This window comes from Bactrocera dorsalis, chromosome 5 (genome assembly GCF_023373825.1).
Source record: "Bactrocera dorsalis isolate Fly_Bdor chromosome 5, ASM2337382v1, whole genome shotgun sequence".
Taxonomy (NCBI): Eukaryota; Metazoa; Arthropoda; class Insecta; order Diptera; family Tephritidae; genus Bactrocera; species Bactrocera dorsalis.
In genome coordinates, this window is record NC_064307.1 from 11,529,046 (window position 1) to 11,548,033 (window position 18,988).

General features: G+C 36.7%; 2 protein-coding genes across 2 annotated transcripts in view; one reads left to right on the forward strand and one right to left on the reverse strand.

Moving 5' to 3' along the window:
* LOC105231458 (transcription factor kayak) overlaps positions 1-18,988 on the reverse strand; it is a 72,182-nt gene that overhangs the window by 52,035 nt on the left and 1,159 nt on the right. The gene's annotated exons all lie outside the window — the stretch shown is intronic.
* LOC125778993 (uncharacterized) lies at positions 128-6,926 on the forward strand. Its single transcript, XM_049459198.1, has 2 exons — positions 128-675; positions 5,741-6,926. The coding sequence occupies exon 2, from the start codon at positions 5,760-5,762 to the stop codon at positions 6,483-6,485; it is 726 nt and encodes a 241-aa protein (XP_049315155.1). The 5' UTR covers positions 128-675; positions 5,741-5,759; the 3' UTR covers positions 6,486-6,926.

Genomic DNA, 18,988 nt, shown 5'->3' on the forward strand with positions numbered 1-18,988 from the left:
AATAAAATACAAATTAACCAAATTAAAAGTTGAAAAAAAAAAGCAACTGAGAGAAACGTTTTGTGAAGTGGGTGGTGAAAACACAATATAATACATACATACTATATGACATACATACGTGCGGTAAAATTCACCAGTCCAATAGTGCGCAAACACAAGGAAGAAAAGGAGAGAAACCAAAGGTGGATAAATCGGTTAAACGGCATACAGTGGAGTGTGAAAATAAAAGCAGTATTGAAATAAGCGTTTACATTTTTTCTGCTAAAGGTGGTTACACAGTTAGTGCATAATATTAAAAACTACCGCCAAAAACATAAAGTGCCGTTGCTAAACATAAGCAAAATAAAAAGAGTGTCGCGAGTGCCGCTAAAAAGTGCCGGAAAAGAGGTACAAACCCGTTGAAAGAAAAGTGCCGTAAAACTAAACCCGATAACTTTGGCCGTTAAAACGTGAAACAGCTATTTGGGGTAACATCACGCCGGTACCGAACGGGCGTGCGTCAACACCATCGTCCCTCTGCTGCTGCGTCAACGCCGATTCTCGCCGCTGCCAAGTCAACAACACCGTCGCTGCTAACGTCGACGCCAGATCCGTCTCTTCGTGGGAATGAGCTGCAATTGCATTCTCTGCAAAAGGGAAGTGAACGCAGGCAAACCGCCTATGCATTCACAACAGGTAACGAGTGCGAATCACTGAAAGTGGTGCGAATAAAAAAAAAAAAAACGAAAAGTAAAAAAAAAAAAAAAGAGCAAGTGCACACTTTCAGTTTTTGGCTCTCCCTCTTTTCACATTTTTTCACATACGTATATTTTCTTATTGCATATATTTATATTTTAATATTCACATACGTATATATATACACATGTACATATGCATCTATGCATCTATGCATCTACATAAGTGAAAGAGGGATCGTGGGATTTGCGGTAGCGTTCTTAATTGAACATTAAGGTGCGACATTTTATATCTTGCATACAAAAATTTTTGAAAATTTTTAAACGAAATAAAGTTTTACGGTTCTTTGGAAAATTTTCTCGCTTAAAAAAAAAAAAACATTTTCAAGAACGTTCAATTGTGCTATTGCTTATTTTGCATACTTCATAGGTTTGGCTTTCGTATACTAGGGAATCGATATCATTTTTTCTCGTTCTCGTAACCGATTCCAAATATATTTGTTGCCAACCTTTATTGCTATTGGTCTGGCTTTCGTATATTTGGGAATCGCTATACATATATTTTTCGTTTTCGTTATCGATCCCTAATATATCTGTTGCCAATCTGTATATTTTTTTTCCGGAAATTTAATTTAACAAGCAAAAATGAGCAAGCCAAAGCCAACTATCGCCAACCTCTCTCCGAGTAAGGAGTTGATCGACTTAAAATCATTAAAGCGTCAAAGGACGGTGGCGAAAAGTAGCATTTTGCGAATAAAAACGGGTCTTCTAGAAAAAACGATGTCATTAGATCCAATCGAATTGGAATGTCGTCTTGACATACTAAACTCACATAGTGAGAAATTGATGAAATGCCAATCTAAAATTGAAGAGATTGATGAAGACGACATGGCCCGAGGGGAGTTAGAGGACATAATTGTAGAAACAAAATCTATAATTAAAACAATTTTGGCCAAAAATAGAACATCTATTGCTGAAACATCGTTCGTAACGTCTCACAGCTCAAGGCTCCCAAAAATGAATTTGCCGAAATTCAAGGGAGAATATTCGGAATTTAAAAATTTCATGAGTTTGTTTGAGAGTTTGGTTCACAATGATCCAAACATCCCAGATATTGAAAAATTTAACCATCTGGTTAATTGTCTATCTGGGGAGGCTCTAGGCACGGTAAAAGCGTTTCAAATGTCGGATGAAAACTATCCGAAGGCGTTGGCAAGTCTCAAAAAGGTTTATGACAATAAATGTTTGATTTTTTTTAATACGATTTCAAAACTTTTTGAGCTGCCAACTATCCCTAAGCCATCAGCCCCTTCATTGCGCGCGATGATTGATGAAGTGTCGGCTGTATATGACTCATTGCTATCGCTGGGCGATGAGAAACAAATCACAAATGCGATAATTATTCACATAGTCATGACAAAAGTTGACTCTGCCACCCGATCAAAGTGGGAAGAACAGCTGGATTACGACAAGTTACCATTGTGGAAGGATTGTGAAGCTACCTTAAATAGACGATACCAGCACCTATCAGCTGAAGGCGCATCATCTTCGAGGACGAGACCCATAGCAGCAGCCAGCGCGAACCACGTGAAACAGCCTCATATGAATGGAACGAAGTCCGCTTTAGTTGCAGCGAATACAAAGCAGCCGACATGCCAGCAGTGTAAATCGAAGGACCATTATTTAACAGCTTGCCCCAGTTTTAAAACTCTTTCTGTTCAACAGAGATTTGAGTTTGTCAAATCGGTGCCCTTATGCATAAATTGCTTGCGTAAGGGACATACGGTATCCAAATGCAGAGCGGATCGATGTCGCGTGTGTAATCGGTCCCACCACACATTACTGCACCAGTATCCTGTGTCCTTCGCTGCTGAACCTCATCCGCAACCAACAACAACTACACACGCAATGCATACAATAAGTGTGCCTGATCGGGTAATGTTGGCAACAGCAGTTATTCTGGTGAGATCAAGCTGTGGAGAGTACCTGCCCGCAAGAGCCTTACTGGACTCAGGAAGTCAAGTCAATTTTATGACGGAGGATTTGGCCCAAAAACTGCGGATTCGACGCCAAAACAGGACGTTAAATATTATAGGTATTGGAAATTCAAGTACAAAAGTCGGGGCCAAATTAAGCGCATTTGTGAAGTCGCGCGTAAATAATTATGAATTTTCGGCGGAATTCTGGATTATGCGATGTATTTCGGCTAATCATCCAGACCATACCATTAATATTAATGGTTGGAAAATTCCGCACAATATTAAATTGGCGGATCCAGAATTCCAAAAATCTCAAAAGATCGATATGTTATTAGGGGCGGAAACCTTTTTCGATTTATTAGCGGTTGGTCAAATTAAAAGTGGCCCTAATCAACCAACGCTACAGAAAACTCTTTTGGGATGGATTGTTTCTGGCAAATATGTCAGCAGTCTTAGTCCTCCTCCCGAAGTAAATAGCACATTATGCCAAACTGAAGAAGACTTAACGTCAATAGATTCAGTAGTCCAAAAATTCTGGGCTCTGGAGGAACTTCCTTCAGAAACAATTGGCAACAAATTCACACCTGAACAAAATGAATGTGAACAATTTTTCGTCAATACAACTGAAGTATTACCTTCAGGAAGGCTTCAAGTCAGAATGCCCTTTAAAGCTGACCGTAAGTTACTCGGTCACTCCTATGAAATCGCAGTTCGGCGGTTTCAGGCCCTGGAGAGGAAAACATTGAAAGATCCAGAACTTCGTAAAATGTATCTGGACTTCATGAATGAGTATAAAGCGCTGGGTCACATGAGCCCAACAAATAATAAGATCCCGAGTGAACCACACTATTTCATTCCGCATCAGTGTGTTTTGAGGCCCGAAAGCACAACAACAAAATTACGAGTTGTCTTTGATGCGTCGAGTCGTACTTCTTCTCAAATTTCATTAAATGAACTTTTGATGGTAGGTCCAACCATCCAAGAAGAATTATATTCAACTCTTCTTCGTTTTCGCTTACATAAGTATGCACTAACAGCGGACATTACTAAAATGTACCGTCAAATAATTATGCATGAAGAAGACAGAAATTGTCAGCTTATTGTGTGGAGAGAGCATCCTTCTGAGCAAATTCAAATTTTTCGTCTTAACACCGTAACATACGGCACTGCGCCTGCTCCATTTCTCGCAACACGGTGTTTACAAATGCTCAGTGATGCTAATACAACTAAATACCCACTCGGTTCATTGGCCATTAAAAGAGACTTTTATGTTGATGACTTATTAACAGGATCTGAAAATTTTGAGTCTCTAGATCTTATAAGAAGTGAAGTAATTAAAATATTAAACTCGGCCGGATTCACCTTGACAAAGTGGTTTTCGAACCACCCTAAATTTTTCGACAGTAATTATACTGAAAAGTCATTAAGCTTCAATGACAAAAACTCAACTAAAACACTAGGAATCCATTGGTTGCCGAAAGAGGATTTGTTCCGATTTGTTTTGGATGCCAATTTTCATGATCTGCGAGCTACTAAACGAAACATACTATCAGTCTCTGCTCGCCTTTTCGATCCTCTTGGATTATTAGCCCCACTAGTTACCAAAGCAAAAATCTTATTGCAAGAGCTTTGGATCCAAAAACTAGATTGGGATGAGTCGATTCCATTGCGTCTTGATACTAGCTGGCAGAATTTCAAAGCCAACCTACTGCAGCTGTCATCAATTAGCATTCCTCGATACGTAAATCTAGAGTCGAGTGCTATCTGCCAAATACATGGCTTCTCCGACGCTTCAATAAGAGCGTACGGATGCTGCATATATATACGAAGCCAATCTGCTAGTGGTGTCAAATGTATGCTGCTTACTGCAAAATCTAGAGTGGCTCCGCTGAAGACCAAGTCTCTTCCGCGTCTTGAGCTCTCGGCAGCACATCTTCTTGCCAAATTATGGTCACGAATTGCGCCAATGTTGAATCGACAATTTGAAAAAATTATATTTTGGACAGACTCTGAAATCGTATTGCATTGGGTAAAAACGCATCCATCGTCATTACAAACCTTTGTTGCAAATAGAGTGTCTGAAATACAAGAATTGACGGACAATATAAATTGGCGACATGTGCCAACAAAACAAAATCCTGCGGATCAAGTGTCTCGGGGTTGCAACGTGGATGAATTGAATAATTCAATATGGTTTGGCGGTCCACAGTTCCTCCTAGAAGACCCCGCTTTATGGCCAATTAACACTCACTTCCAGCTCTCCCCAGACGATGAAGCATTAGAGAAGAAGAAAAATACTTTCACACTAGCTATAAATGTGAAAGAGAATTCACTATTGAACCTTATCGAAAAATTTTCTTCTCATCAAAAATTGCTTCGTGTGGTTGCCTATCTATTACGGTGGATTAGACGACCAAAAATACCTACGGAGGGAAGGGACCTGACATCTGACGAATTACACTGGAGTTTTTTAAAAATTGTTCAGGTGATTCAACATTCGGAATTTGCGAATGAAATCCAAAAACTCACCAAAGGCACCACGCTACCCGCAAACTTGCAAAAACTGAATCCGTTTTTGCATGAGTACTCGGATATGTCGCTTTCATTCAAATTAATCCGAGTAGGAGGTCGCCTTTTAAATGCACCTCTCCCATACGATGCCAAATTCCCATTATTACTAAATAAGAATTCGCACTTCGTTATTAATTATTTACGGTTCCTGCACTTTCGAAATCACCACGCAGGGGCAAAGGCGTTGGTTGCGCTGCTTCGAGAACGCATATGGTTGATCAATGCAAGAGAAGCATGCAGTAGAACCGTAAGAAACTGTACACACTGCTTTCATTATAAGCCGAAGTTGCAAACCCAAATAATGGGAAACTTGCCAGTTGAAAGGCTTCGAGCGCTACGACCCTTTCTTATATGTGGCGTAGATTTTTGTGGTCCAATTTATACTACATTAAAAATACGCGGTCGACCACCCGTAAAAACCTATATCGCAGTTTTCGTTTGTTTCACGTCTAAAGCAGTACACTTAGAATTAGTCTCTGACTTATCAACTAATTCCTTTATTCTCGCCCTAAAAAGGTTCATTGGTCGCCGAGGGATGCCACAGACGATATACAGCGACAACGCAACCAACTTCGTCGGCGCCGATCGCAAGTTGCGCGAACTCAAAGAGGCGTTTCTGTCCCAGTCTCCGGAAGTAATGAAATTAGCCGCCGAAGAAGGGTTCAAATTCGCCTTTATACCACCGAGGGCGCCGCACTTCGGCGGGTTATGGGAGGCGGCAGTGAAGTCCGCCAAACACCTCGCCGTGCGCGCAATGGGCAACGTACTGCTCACCGCCGAAGAACTAGGAACACTGCTGGCCGAAGTGGAGGCCATCCTCAACTCGCGGCCCCTCGCACCGTTGAGTCAGGATCCCAACGACGGCGAAGCATTGACTCCAGCACACCTGCTAATAGGGTGCTCCCTCCGAGCCTTACCACCGGCACAAGTGTCAACGGACCCGATTCGCTATTGCGAGAGATGGCAACTTGTTTGCTGTCTCAAGCAACAGTTTTGGCGACAGTGGTCCAAAACGTACATTACCAGTCTTCAGCAGCGCAACAAATGGCTGCACCCGAAACGCAACCTGCAGCCCGGCGATCTCGTCCTCGTCCACGAAGACAACACGCCACCGCAGCAGTGGGCACTAGGACGAATCGCCGCAACCGTAGAAGGACGAGACGGAAAGGTGCGAGTGGCAGACGTGGCAACCAAGGCAGGCACCATTAAGCGCCCTATTCACAAGCTCGCCCTGCTGCCTGTCGAAGTTGAAGGATCATGATCCTGTCAAGGTGGCCGATGTTGCGTCATGCGACTTTATAAATCAAAAAATATATTTTAAGAATTTAATTTGTTAAAATAATTGTATGCATTATAAAATTTTTTACATTATGTAAAATACTTACGAATTTTGTAATATACAAGTATAACCATAATCTACTACTTATGTACTAGAATAATCTATTACAATGAATTTAAGATGCTGAATTGAATTAGAACTATATACTTACCCCTTTTTTGTATACATACTTACCTCTAGTCTAAGCCGTTAGGTTAAGATTTAGGCTAACTAATGAACTGTTGGAATAAAGATTATCATTGTATTAAAGATCATAACCGCGAACGGACGCTTTTCAATTTTTAATCGGAATTATTTAAATTCGAATTTAGCACAGGCAATTAGCTTTTAGTTACGCATCTTAGTGAGTCCATCGTGTTTAACTTCAATCTTAAAAACGCTTAAGATTTTTCTCAGGGAATTTAAGATAATAAAATATGTCCTTTTTTGATGAATCAAAGCCTCAAATGGTGTCAAAATTTCGAAAAAAGTTTAAGTTCAGAAGTAACGTATGAAAGCATACTCTTAAACAAACAAACAATATCTATACATGATTTTTTACTCATGCCACATTTTTTAAACTCAATAAGTATTTATTCAAAACCCTTGCTTGAATAGCAACGGTACTCCGAAGTAAATTTAAATACCTTAGGACATGCATTTAGCGTTAAAGAAACGAGAGCATGAGTAAAAGGTATTCACACGCAAAGCCAATCAGACAGTTAGAAACAAAGCCATCCACATCCGCATAAAATCCATTCACAGCAAGCATCATCAATGCAAGCGTGTCAGCACATGAGCTATTCAAATGAACAAATGGTCAGTCTGCAGTCAACGCACGCTATTCATCGGGATGTTTTGCTGCGATTTTCTCTAACGTTAACAACTGGACGCTGTAAACGATGTAGCCATATATTTCACTGCATCTTGTATCATCGTAGGTGCTTTAAAAGACGATGTTTTTACTGTATACTATATATGTATGTATGTATATATATAAATATACATATTGTATGTGTTTATTCACGGCTCAAGGTATGTCGCTATTTGAAAAGTGTGGCTGCTAATAGACCTCATTCATAAATTTCTGAATATAGCTATTCACTGAAGTTTATAAGCTAAGATGGCCTAAATGTTTGCCTATGTATGGTCATACGTCAATTAAAATATGTTTCCTTGCTTTCGCCATATTTTTTATCAATTGCTTCAACTAAGTCTCATCTTGGAGGGGGATTTTTACTTCCGCATAAAAATATTTCTTATATATGTATGTATTAAGGGTTAAGGTTTTAGTTAATGTGGACTGCATTACTTACAATCAGACAATGAGAGGACTTAAAAATAATGCATCGCTATGGTGGTCGAAAAAGTCTTTTCGTATTTTGTCAATGGATGTCGTTGCAGTCGTATATCTCCAGTGCTACCAATCACGTTGGGTCGTACGATAAAGTATTGGAAAGGAGAGATTTTAAGCTTCATTTAACCAAAAATAATTTATTTATTATTATTATAAAATTCGGGGAAGTTGACAAAATGTGACATCCGTTCAAAATTGTGTGAAAATAATGTAGAAATTCGAAATATTTTGAATTCTTTGTATAAAAAGGGAGGAATGCCACGAAGCACCAATGAAATTTGTGAAGTCTACGGAGACGATGCTATATCAGTTCGTGTAGCACAACAGTGGTTCGCTCGCTTCCGTTCCGGAAATTTCGACTTATACTGATGAAAGTTTTACACTGATGGAATAATGTCTCTAACGGAACAATGACAAAAAGTCGTCGAACAAAATGATACATATTTGTTTATTTATTTATTAATATTAATAAATATATATAAAAGAAATTAAAATTTTATTAGAAATACGAAAAGACTTTTTCGACTACCCAATATATGTTTTCCTTATATTATGTAATACAAATAGGAATTTTTTATAAAAAAAAACTAACAATTTTTCGAAATTTGGAAAAATTATCAAGAAATTTTTCTTTTCAAAATTTATTCAAATTTGAAAAAATTTCATAAATAAAATTAGTTTGCAAAACTTGATTCAACCGGGAAAATTTTAATTTTCTAAAATATTTAATTTAATTTATAAGTTGTTTTAAGCGATTAAACAGTTTTCTGTGAGCGATTTTTTCACTTCAGCAAACATCATTTGACGATATATTCGTATCTTCGTTGCAATACTATGACATAAAACGAAGAATGTGAAAGTTTTCGGAGTTTTTCGAAACTGCTAAAATTTGAATGTAAGCACCTATTTTCAAATATATGTATATACCTACACGGTATCTCATATGTACAAATGAAAGCCTAGTAGTTAACAATTTCCCCTGCTCATCCCCTCATTACTTACTTTCACGTCATTTCATCAACACAACACTCATTTTACAACCACATTGCAACCGGAGCATATCAAAAGTGAACGATCAAATGTCAAAGGACACATTCTTTTATCCTAAAAAACAGAGCATTTTTTATTTATAACGGTTTTTTATGCGCAAACAAATACTCGAGTGCGACTTAAATAGCTGAGCTAACTAAATGAGGACGGGAAAGCATATATTTCAGTGAATATGTTTGGTAAATGTAAACCGAAAGGAAAACGAGCGAAGCTAGAATTCAGTGGCTATTTCAAAGTCACACACACACACTCACACATGGAAAGCACACTGAACTGAAAGGCGAAACAAATTGCAAATACACCCACACCATACAAACACGATGGCAGACAAGTTTGGCGCTTTGTTCAAGCGCATAAAGGGAGACAGACAGTAGGCAGCCCTTGGCCAATTTTCCGAAACATCTCCATCCACGCCCAGCGTTATGCTTAGTAAAATATTATAGAAACACATGTGCTATTGCATTGTGTATCTGTTTGAGTAGACACGTCAGTATGCCAATTGAATGTATCTTGGCCATAAAATATTGAAATGTTAGAAAAGTTGATGACAAGTCGACAAAGCGAAGAGCCCAACAGTTGGGTAACCAAAGCAAGCAAGAAAGTCTGTGACCTCTTGGCGTTTCGATTGCAGTGCGAGGCAACAGTGAGCACGATATATTGTTATTGTAGCTATTTTATACTAAAGGCGTATGTGTGCTCTTAAATATATTGCGTCTGTTGATGTGTAGGACACGTGACATATTCATAAAATAAGCCGCAGATGACTGCACGTCTAAATGCGATAAATTCGGTGGCTTATAAAGTGCATACATACTATACAAACATACAAGTGTTTATACAAAATAAAAGAATATACACATTCGAGAGCGTGAAAACATGTAAGACAGTTCTTCAATGCTGCAGCAGTGCAAAGAGGAAGTGAAAAGTCCGAAGCTTTAAAATTTTTAGAATTGCCAGCAAGCAAACAACCGGAGGCGATGACTTCATACCAAATGTATATATGGTCAACAAACGTATTTACACTCACATAAATATATACATAAACAAGTCTAATCTTTGCAGCATCTTTTAAATGCTGCTGACTGCGCCTTGAAGTAGGCAACACTTTTTTACTGCTTGTTTGCCTATGCTTTAAGCCTTAAGAGAATCTATCTTCATTTAATATTCAATATTGAGGTCTGCAACAGCTAAATATGTAGAAAGAAGTTACTTTTCAATTCTCTAACTGTATTTTTGAAACGTTTGGTGCAGATGTATCTCACGAAATTGAAAAATGTATGCATTACTTGGCGTAAAGAGTGTAAAATTATTATTGCACCAGTCATAAGAATGCATGTGAGGTTTTGAGTAGAGCTGCCATGTAGCTATAATAAATTGTGGGCGTAGAGTTGCCATGTATGTATCTAAATAAATAATTTGTGAGGGTAAAAATATGACCTACGGAATTGAAATATTTTTCTATGTAAACCTTGAGATCAAGAATGCTGTTTACTTTGATATGATTTGGTGATAAACATACATCAATATGTGTATTACAATAACTAATTTTAAAATAAATTTCATAGAATAAAAAAATTTAAATAATGCTGGCAACTCTTAAAAAATGAAGTAAATGTTAAAGTGTCAATTTGGTGTTCATAAATAGTGTTACTTAATATAAATATATTTTTCATTTAAAATGGCTAACATCTGGCAACCCTTTTAAAAAAATTAAATAAATACATGGTTTAACACGTTAAAAATATTTGATATTAATACTTTGTTTATATAATTAATTTTTATATTTTGATGTAGTAATTTAATTGTTTAACAGCTGGTAACCCTGCACAAACAGTATTTTTATTTGTAAGTTTACATAGAACACCTCACTTGATACTCATATTGCAAATTTTTTTAAATTAATTAATAATTTTTGGACAATGAAATTTTTAAATAGGTGGCAATCCTACACGAACTATTTTTTAATTTCCTTGAAGTTTGCGCGAAAGTATGCATTTTGTATTAATTTTGTAATTAACAAATATTTTAGAAAATTTTATTTTTAACAGATGGCAACCCTGCACAAATTAATTTTTTTGGTAAATTTTCTTAAAGTTCCAATTTTTTTATGCATATTGCATTAACTTATGGTAACCCCGCATAAGTTAATATTTTTTATAAATTTTTTTAAGCTCTCACTGTGGTATGCATATTGATTAATTTTATAATAAATTAATATTTTTTAGACAATTTAATTTGTTTAGAATATAGTAACTCTACACAAATTATTATATTTTGTAAAATTTCTTCTCACTATGCTATATACTATATTGAATAAATTTTGTTATTAATTAATAATTTTTAGGCAATACATTTTTAATGGGTGGCAACCAAGCACAAATTAATTTGTTGTTAAATTTCTATAAATCCCCACTTTGGTATGCATCTCAAATTAATTTTATAATTAATTCATATTTTTTAGAAAAAAAATTATAAACAGATGGCAACCCTGCACAAAATATTTTTATTTACATATTAGGCACACATATTGTACTGTTTATTTTTATTGTTAATTTTAAATTGTTTTGATTTCATTATGAATTTTTCAAATTAGCTATATAATGCACTGTACAGGGAGTGTGACGGAATTTTGTTGCGTAACGCAATTTCGTTGCAGTTGAAGGATATCCTTTTGTGTTCAAAAAGTTTCAAGGCAAAAATTATACTATATTATATATATGTATGTATATATATTTAACTTGCAATGACAAAAAAACTATATAATTCTGTTTAGGGCTGTACTATATACAACTTATGTACAAGTATTGGTATTTCTTTACAAATATTATTTAATTAAAGTGTGTTATTTAAAATATAATTCCATTTCATTTTCCCTGAAAATTTAATATTCATTTCACATTTAAAATGCTCGATTCCAGCTAAGTAATGCATTCAACTTAAATAACCCTCATTAAAGTAATTCAATTTGACCTCAGTTGACACACTTGCCGGTTGGCGCTAATTAAGCGGGAATTATTCAAGTAACTGTTTAATTATTTAAAATTAATAATAAAGATTTCTAGGCCTACATATGCGAGTACTTTCATTTATTTGGGTGTTTAAGCGAATGCAGCGGCTTATTAACAAATTCACTTTCACCAACACATATGCATATATATAATTGTGTGTGTGTGTGGCCGTGTTTGTGGGTTATTAAATGCATGCAACAAAACAGCCATAACCACAAGCACAGACTCACACACACACACACATATATTAATATGCTTTATGTGTCTGTGCAAGCCGGAAGCGTAAATAATTACGCGATTTGAGTGCCACAAATGGCGACGAGCCGGAAGTGATGTTTGCCGCTTCGGTGACAAAGGTCCATGCAATGGTCAGCAGCAACTAGCAAACCTGGGGACATGTCACAACACACACAAACTACATGCCAAGCTTTGTAGTGTAATCACATGTGTGGCGGTTGGCAGCAACAACAACAAAGCCACAGCCATATTGCCATATCTGCAACAAGCCTGGCTCTGTTTGAGCTGCAACGCATTTATCACTCGACAATTAAACGCTTTTGCATTTATTGCATTCTCTCATTGCATCGGCACTGACAGTTGCAATGCCTATCTGCTTTAAATGCGAGTGTAATAGTGTGTGTGTATGTATGTTGGCACATGAAATCAAAATAGCTCGACAAATATGGTAAAGACCTTTTGGCTGCTGCATGCTGCATATTTGTAGCAAGTGCAATTTATTTATTTATTTATGCGTGTCAACCACATGATTATGGTTGTGAGTCGAAATGTCAACCACAAATGCATACATACATACACTCGTAAATATATACGAACGTTTCTGCATGTTTTATTGAATGAAAAAGTGTGTTAATGCGGAGGCCGTACGTTGGCACTTATTGCCGCATATAAATATATGAATTAGTGGCAGATACTATGCAATATATGCAGCTACTGCGACACAAATGTATATAATCTGTCACTGCATGCACTGCAAAAAATTATGGAATTATTTTTTGTAGCTCTTAGTAGGCATTAATTAATCGAAACTAGTCCAAAATTGGGTCTTATTAGCGCTAAATTAGTCACAGTAGGCTCAACCATTTTACAGGGGCACTTCTTATAGCATAAAAGGTTATAAAACGCCCTATTATACAAATTAAGTTAGGTTAGGATAGTAGTCAACCTTTAGGATGCCTGTGCTTGTCGCGAATTTAACAGACTTTGCGGCCTCACTATCGATACATCTTCCATTCTATCATACCGTGGCGTCCCCAGATGACTACAGCGTAGTCTTGGCAATGCAGCACAAGTACATAAGAGATGATCTATTGTTTTCTTGATTCCTTGCTCCAACCATTTCCAGTCGTCCTCTCGATCTGTCAACCCCATTCTGTGGGCGAGTGTCTCCATCAGACAGTGACCAGTTTCTTCTATCGAGTGCCAACAGCTAGCTAGCTCGTTCTATCGGCAGCTATGTGCTCCGATCTCAATAATATCTTTGAAAATTGTAGTATTGCCTCGGACAACAATTTACAAAAAATTTCGGGAAGATATCTTGTTGAACAAAGCAATTTTCCATACAAGAACTTAATCAATCTAAATCTCTCATATTCGAAAATTTTCTCTAATCGCAAATTATTTTTTTTTATTAACAATATACAGTAAATAGTGGCTGTCCTTGGCCGATTGGACAGTCTTCGCTTTCTTCGGAACAGTTTCGGCGACATTTGTATTGAAAAGTCACGTATGCATTTCCTAATGCGTTTTTAAGCATTTCAGCCTGTAGGGTATCTTTAGATTTCGATGTTCAGTGGTCGGAGATGTTCTGAAATATAGTACAGTTATACATTAAAGAACAGCACAAAAGGAAGTCGGCGGAGTTTAACTTGGCGATATGGGAAATTATCTTATACTCGTATTAGCTCTTTCAGATGTTTAGAGAAGTTTCCTTGGAACGTCGTCTTGTTCAAACCAGTAATATCCTAGACTTTTCTGAGTAATTGCTGATATCATTATGCTGCAGCTAGCTTCCACACAAACTGAACGATCGGAATCAAGTGCTTGCTCGGAAAACCTTTTCATTTTATGAGATAGTATCATCAAGAAAGTTCGCATCGATAAAAATGGAGATGAATAATAAGTGATCCAAGAAGAGGCACTTTTTTCAAAAGTTTTTTTTTTGACAGATCACAAGTTAGTATCTTCACTCTATGGGCTCCTGAAAAATTCTAAGAAGATACGACGTTTTCGAACCAAATTTTTGTTCAACAAAGAGGCCCAGTTCGGAATGAAAACTAGCAAAATTTCCGCACTTGGGGCGAAGAGCAACCTGAAAAGTTTCAAAGGCTGCCATTTCATTTAGAAAAACAGTTGTTTGGTGTGCTTTGTAGGCCGGTGGAATCATCGAAAATGAAGTCGGTGAGAGAATAATCATTAATAGCGACCGCTGTCGCACTATGGTAACCAACTATTTGATGCCTGAAAATGAAGCTCGTGATTTCGGCGACATTTGGTTTCAACAAGACGGCACCATTTTCGACACATCGCATCAGTCAATGGATTTATTGAGAGAACATTTCGGTGAGCTGATAATTTCTCGCTTTGGGCCGCTCAGTTGGCCTCCAAGATCATGTAATATCACACCGTTAGACTTTTTCCTGTGGGGATATGTAAGGCCTAAAGTCTATGCAATCTACAATCTCACTTCGATTCAGGCCTTGAGGCAAAGCATTACGTGTGTCATTCGCCATTTATCAGTCGAAATGCTCCAACGAGTCATCGAAAATGGGACTCAACTGATGGATCAACTGAGACGTAGCCACGGCCAACATTTGGAACAGATAATCTTCAAACAATCAAAGCCAAAGACCTTTCTTTGGAATGATAATAAACATTCCCCATTAAATTTGAAGTTTTTGTGTTTTTTTTTTTTTAAAGTAGGGAACCCGAAATGGATCACCCTTTATCTTTTTATACCATTTTAAGCTTTGAGAAATGCACATGTAACGGTAAGTTAACATTTTCTGTTATTGTTTCCTTATTTTTATATTTAAGGACATCTGCACTTCCCCTCTATTGAAAGACCGAATGCCAGTATTTTCGTCCTCGCGAAGCTTGTGGCACTGATATTAATTACGCGACCGTTGACTTATCAGCGGCAAGTTGCAGTGAACTTAAGCCGGCCAGCGATTTAAATTAACAACCGCAGCGGCAACATGCCAAATGCACCATCGCAAGCATACACACACACACAATCATGCACTCAATTGTATGTGTGTGCAACAATAATGATAATAATTGCAAGATTTAATTATTTACACAATTTCCATGCAATTTATTTTTTCTCCACTTTATAACAAATGTTTGTTTTTGTTGTAATTCATTTTCGTTGCACATCATGTTGCATGAGGCAGACATTTATTGTACATGCTGTTGTTACGACTTCTGCTGTTGTTTCTATTACTGCTGTAGTTGTTGTTGTTGTTATAATTACTGTAGTTTTTGTTGTTATTATTATTGTTGTACATTTTGCTATTGTCGTTCGCCTAACTGTTACAATTGCAGCTGCAGCCGACTGCTGTTTTACACTTGTTACCAACACCAGTGCTGTTGTTGTTGTTATTGTTGTGCATTTTGTTGCAATAAATCATGTACAGATTGCAACGTGTTGAGCACACATTTTAAATGCACACACATACATACACATATACATTTAAATAAGCGTAAGTACAATTAATGCGACACTCACACACACACATATAAACACTTGAACACATATGTATACGGTTGCATGTGCAACTTAAAGCGTAAATATTTAAACGCTGCGAATGATTTGCATTGCGCAATGAGCGGCTTTTGTTGCAAAGCAGATTTGCGTGTGTGTTTGGTGCTGGCTGGCGTTGAGCGCTCTCAATGGCGCTGGGAATATTTTACAGTTTGAAGTGGCATTAAATGGCAACGCCAGCAAAAACTATTAGCACACACACACACACACACACATGTCCACAATATAATTTATACAAGCATTAAATACTCTAATTACGCATTTATTTAACTGCTATTATTCACTTTCCCACACAGACGCGCCATCAGCCTCACACCCCCGCGTAAGGCGTCATGGCCGCGGCCGCTGTGTTGAGCGCGCGACCAATTTGTGGTTTCGTTGTTGCACGGTTTTCGACACCAAAAAATGCCAAATATTTTAATTTTGTTTATTTTAAACAGACAAGAAATATTTCACACTCCATGCACGAATAGCAGCAACAATCAAAAGCTCTTGGAGTGTTCACGGGGTGTGCGAAACCTGTATTGTATTAAATTCTTCATCGATAACCCTTGAAAGTCGTTTAAAATTGCAACAATATTCACAATTAGAATCAGTTAAGAGTCAGTTAAAAAGTTAACAGAAATCATTAGAATCAAGTCTAATTTCGATAATAATCCGGTTATCTTTTACATTTTTAGATTTAGCAACCCTAGAGTTGCAATCTGGAAACTCAAAAGTTTATCGAAAAGTTTGAAATTTTTTAAATTATATATACATACATACATAATTATGTATCTGCATGAACATTTGATTGTATCAAAAATACATATGTTTACATTGGATCCCATACAATTTATCAATCGATCAAGAAAAGGTCCACGTCGATTAGACGAGAGAAATGTTTACAAAATACGATAGCGGTGCTTCGAAATAGCTACATCTGTGACATTATGGTCGGCAATGAATCATGGATTTACGCATCTGAGCCCGAAAATAACCTTAAAGATACCACCAGAACAACGGAGAACAGTAGATTTTGACTGGTACACAACCATTTTTTTGTCAGTTGTCTTTCAAGAAATCACGAAAATCAATCGCCGAAACACTCTATTCCACGACAATGCGAGCTCTCACACATCGACAAAAAGTACTGCATTTTTGAGGACTTAAAACATCGACTAGATGAGTAAAGCACCGTAAAGTCCTGACTTGGCACTGAACGACTACTTTTTATTCCTTTACATAAAACGTTTTTCGACACATGAACGGTTTTTTAGAGATGCCTCAATCAGAACGGCGAAAGTGCTTCGACAATTGGTTCAAAAGTATACAAAAGTATATAGATTTTATTGGAAAATGTTTTTAAAAACAATAAAGCGATTTTCGATTATAAATATTTATTTTTGTTCTCTAAATCCGAAATCCCAGAATTTTTTCTTTATTGCCCAAAATCCGCTTCCACCTATTTAGGTACAAAAAGATGTTCGATCTATAGGTGCCGCAAAAAAGTCTTTTGAAGGTTCGTTGGAATCAGTGAATCCCAACAAAATCGATCCATTTCTAATGCAAATTCCTCTATTCGAATCAGGGTGAGCTACAGCATACGGTGATCAATCAATCAGGATGGACGATCAGGAAGGGTTTGCTGTCTGTTTAGTGGAATTGGCAGGGAATTGTACTATGAAGGCGAAATCTTAATTCAGACCTGTAAACAGTCGAACTGGTCAACCTAGAAATGACAAGCCTTGGGTAATAAGTAGGAAGTGTGTTTGATGAGGATAATGCCAGTACATTTGCTGCGATAGTGACTCGCCAAAAGCAAACTCAAAACTTTCACCACTGAAGGAACTACCATACAGAGCAATGAGAACTAAATTTTTGACTGGTCAGATATTAGTACATTTATGTCCGAAATCTAGCTAATTGAGAAAATAAGATGGAAAGACCATGACGACAGTGGACTCAAATGGTGGAAATATGTAACTATCCTAAAATAAAAATCTATTTCAAACTTTAAAACATCGATTCACCTTATTTTTATTCAACTTTTCGATACACGATTTATGTTTTGGTTTCAGAAAATTCTTTTTAATGATGTTGAGACATAAACACAAGAAAGAGTTGCTTGTGGATTAGATCCCACCGATACCCTTTGCATAGGTCAGATTAATTTGGTAGGCCAATAAGCCACGCAAAGACCAGTTTTGGTTCCGATACTAGATGAAGTTCACTTGCTAACTCCGAGAGTTTTAATATTAACATAACTGTGATGTCTACCCCTTATACACTCTTATCTATATCCTTAGGCGAGAGCGAAATTCATTATCTAACAGCGTCGCAAAAATCGAGGTTTTCAATAATGTGATTCTATTGTGGGAAGCTGTCATTTCATAACTATTACTTTTCATTAGTTTTCCAAAGCCTACATATATTTTTTCTCCGATTAAACTATTTCCAAAATTCTTCAATATTATCCTCCACAAACTTAATCCTCTTAGTACCAATGTTTCCATATTAATATATGTAAAATTATTTTAAATTATTTTCCCAACCGCTTCCAAATGGCCCGCATTGCAAAATCAATGAAATGTGGTGAGTTTATATAATTAAAAGAATTTGCGGCTACTCGTTGTAACGAACTGTAAGGATCACAAGTGTTTGTTTTACAGTGCAACTTGTGTATATGTATGTAAATATATATGTGAGTGCAAAGGCAATGTATACCCAGTAAGCAAAATATGCTGTACTAGTCACAGAATATTTTTATAATATTTTGTTATTTACCGCAGTAACAATAATTTTAATAAGGCAATTCACCTTAGATGGATATCTTTTGCTTTCACACCTGATATATGTCTACAATATAGAATCGATATACAAATATAGAAGCTGAGATACCCAGATAACTAACCCTACATATTCAATATTTTTTTAATCCACCACTTCTCAAGTAAGACGTATAGTCACATATAAGATACATTCATCCGCAGAATATACCCAAATAAAATGCAATGCGATCTTCAAACAATACCAAACCATGCCATTATATATGCATATGTACATATACAAGTATAATACGAGTATCAACCAAATAGCCGTGTGTCTACCATCTAATAGATAACAATAATGCGGCTGCAACAACAAACAATAATAAACTTTAGTAAGTGAATTATGTTGTGAATATTTACATACATACATAAATAAATAAGTAGCTGCTGCCATTCACAATGCCCTCATGGTTATATCCGCCTGTAGCGATATTAAC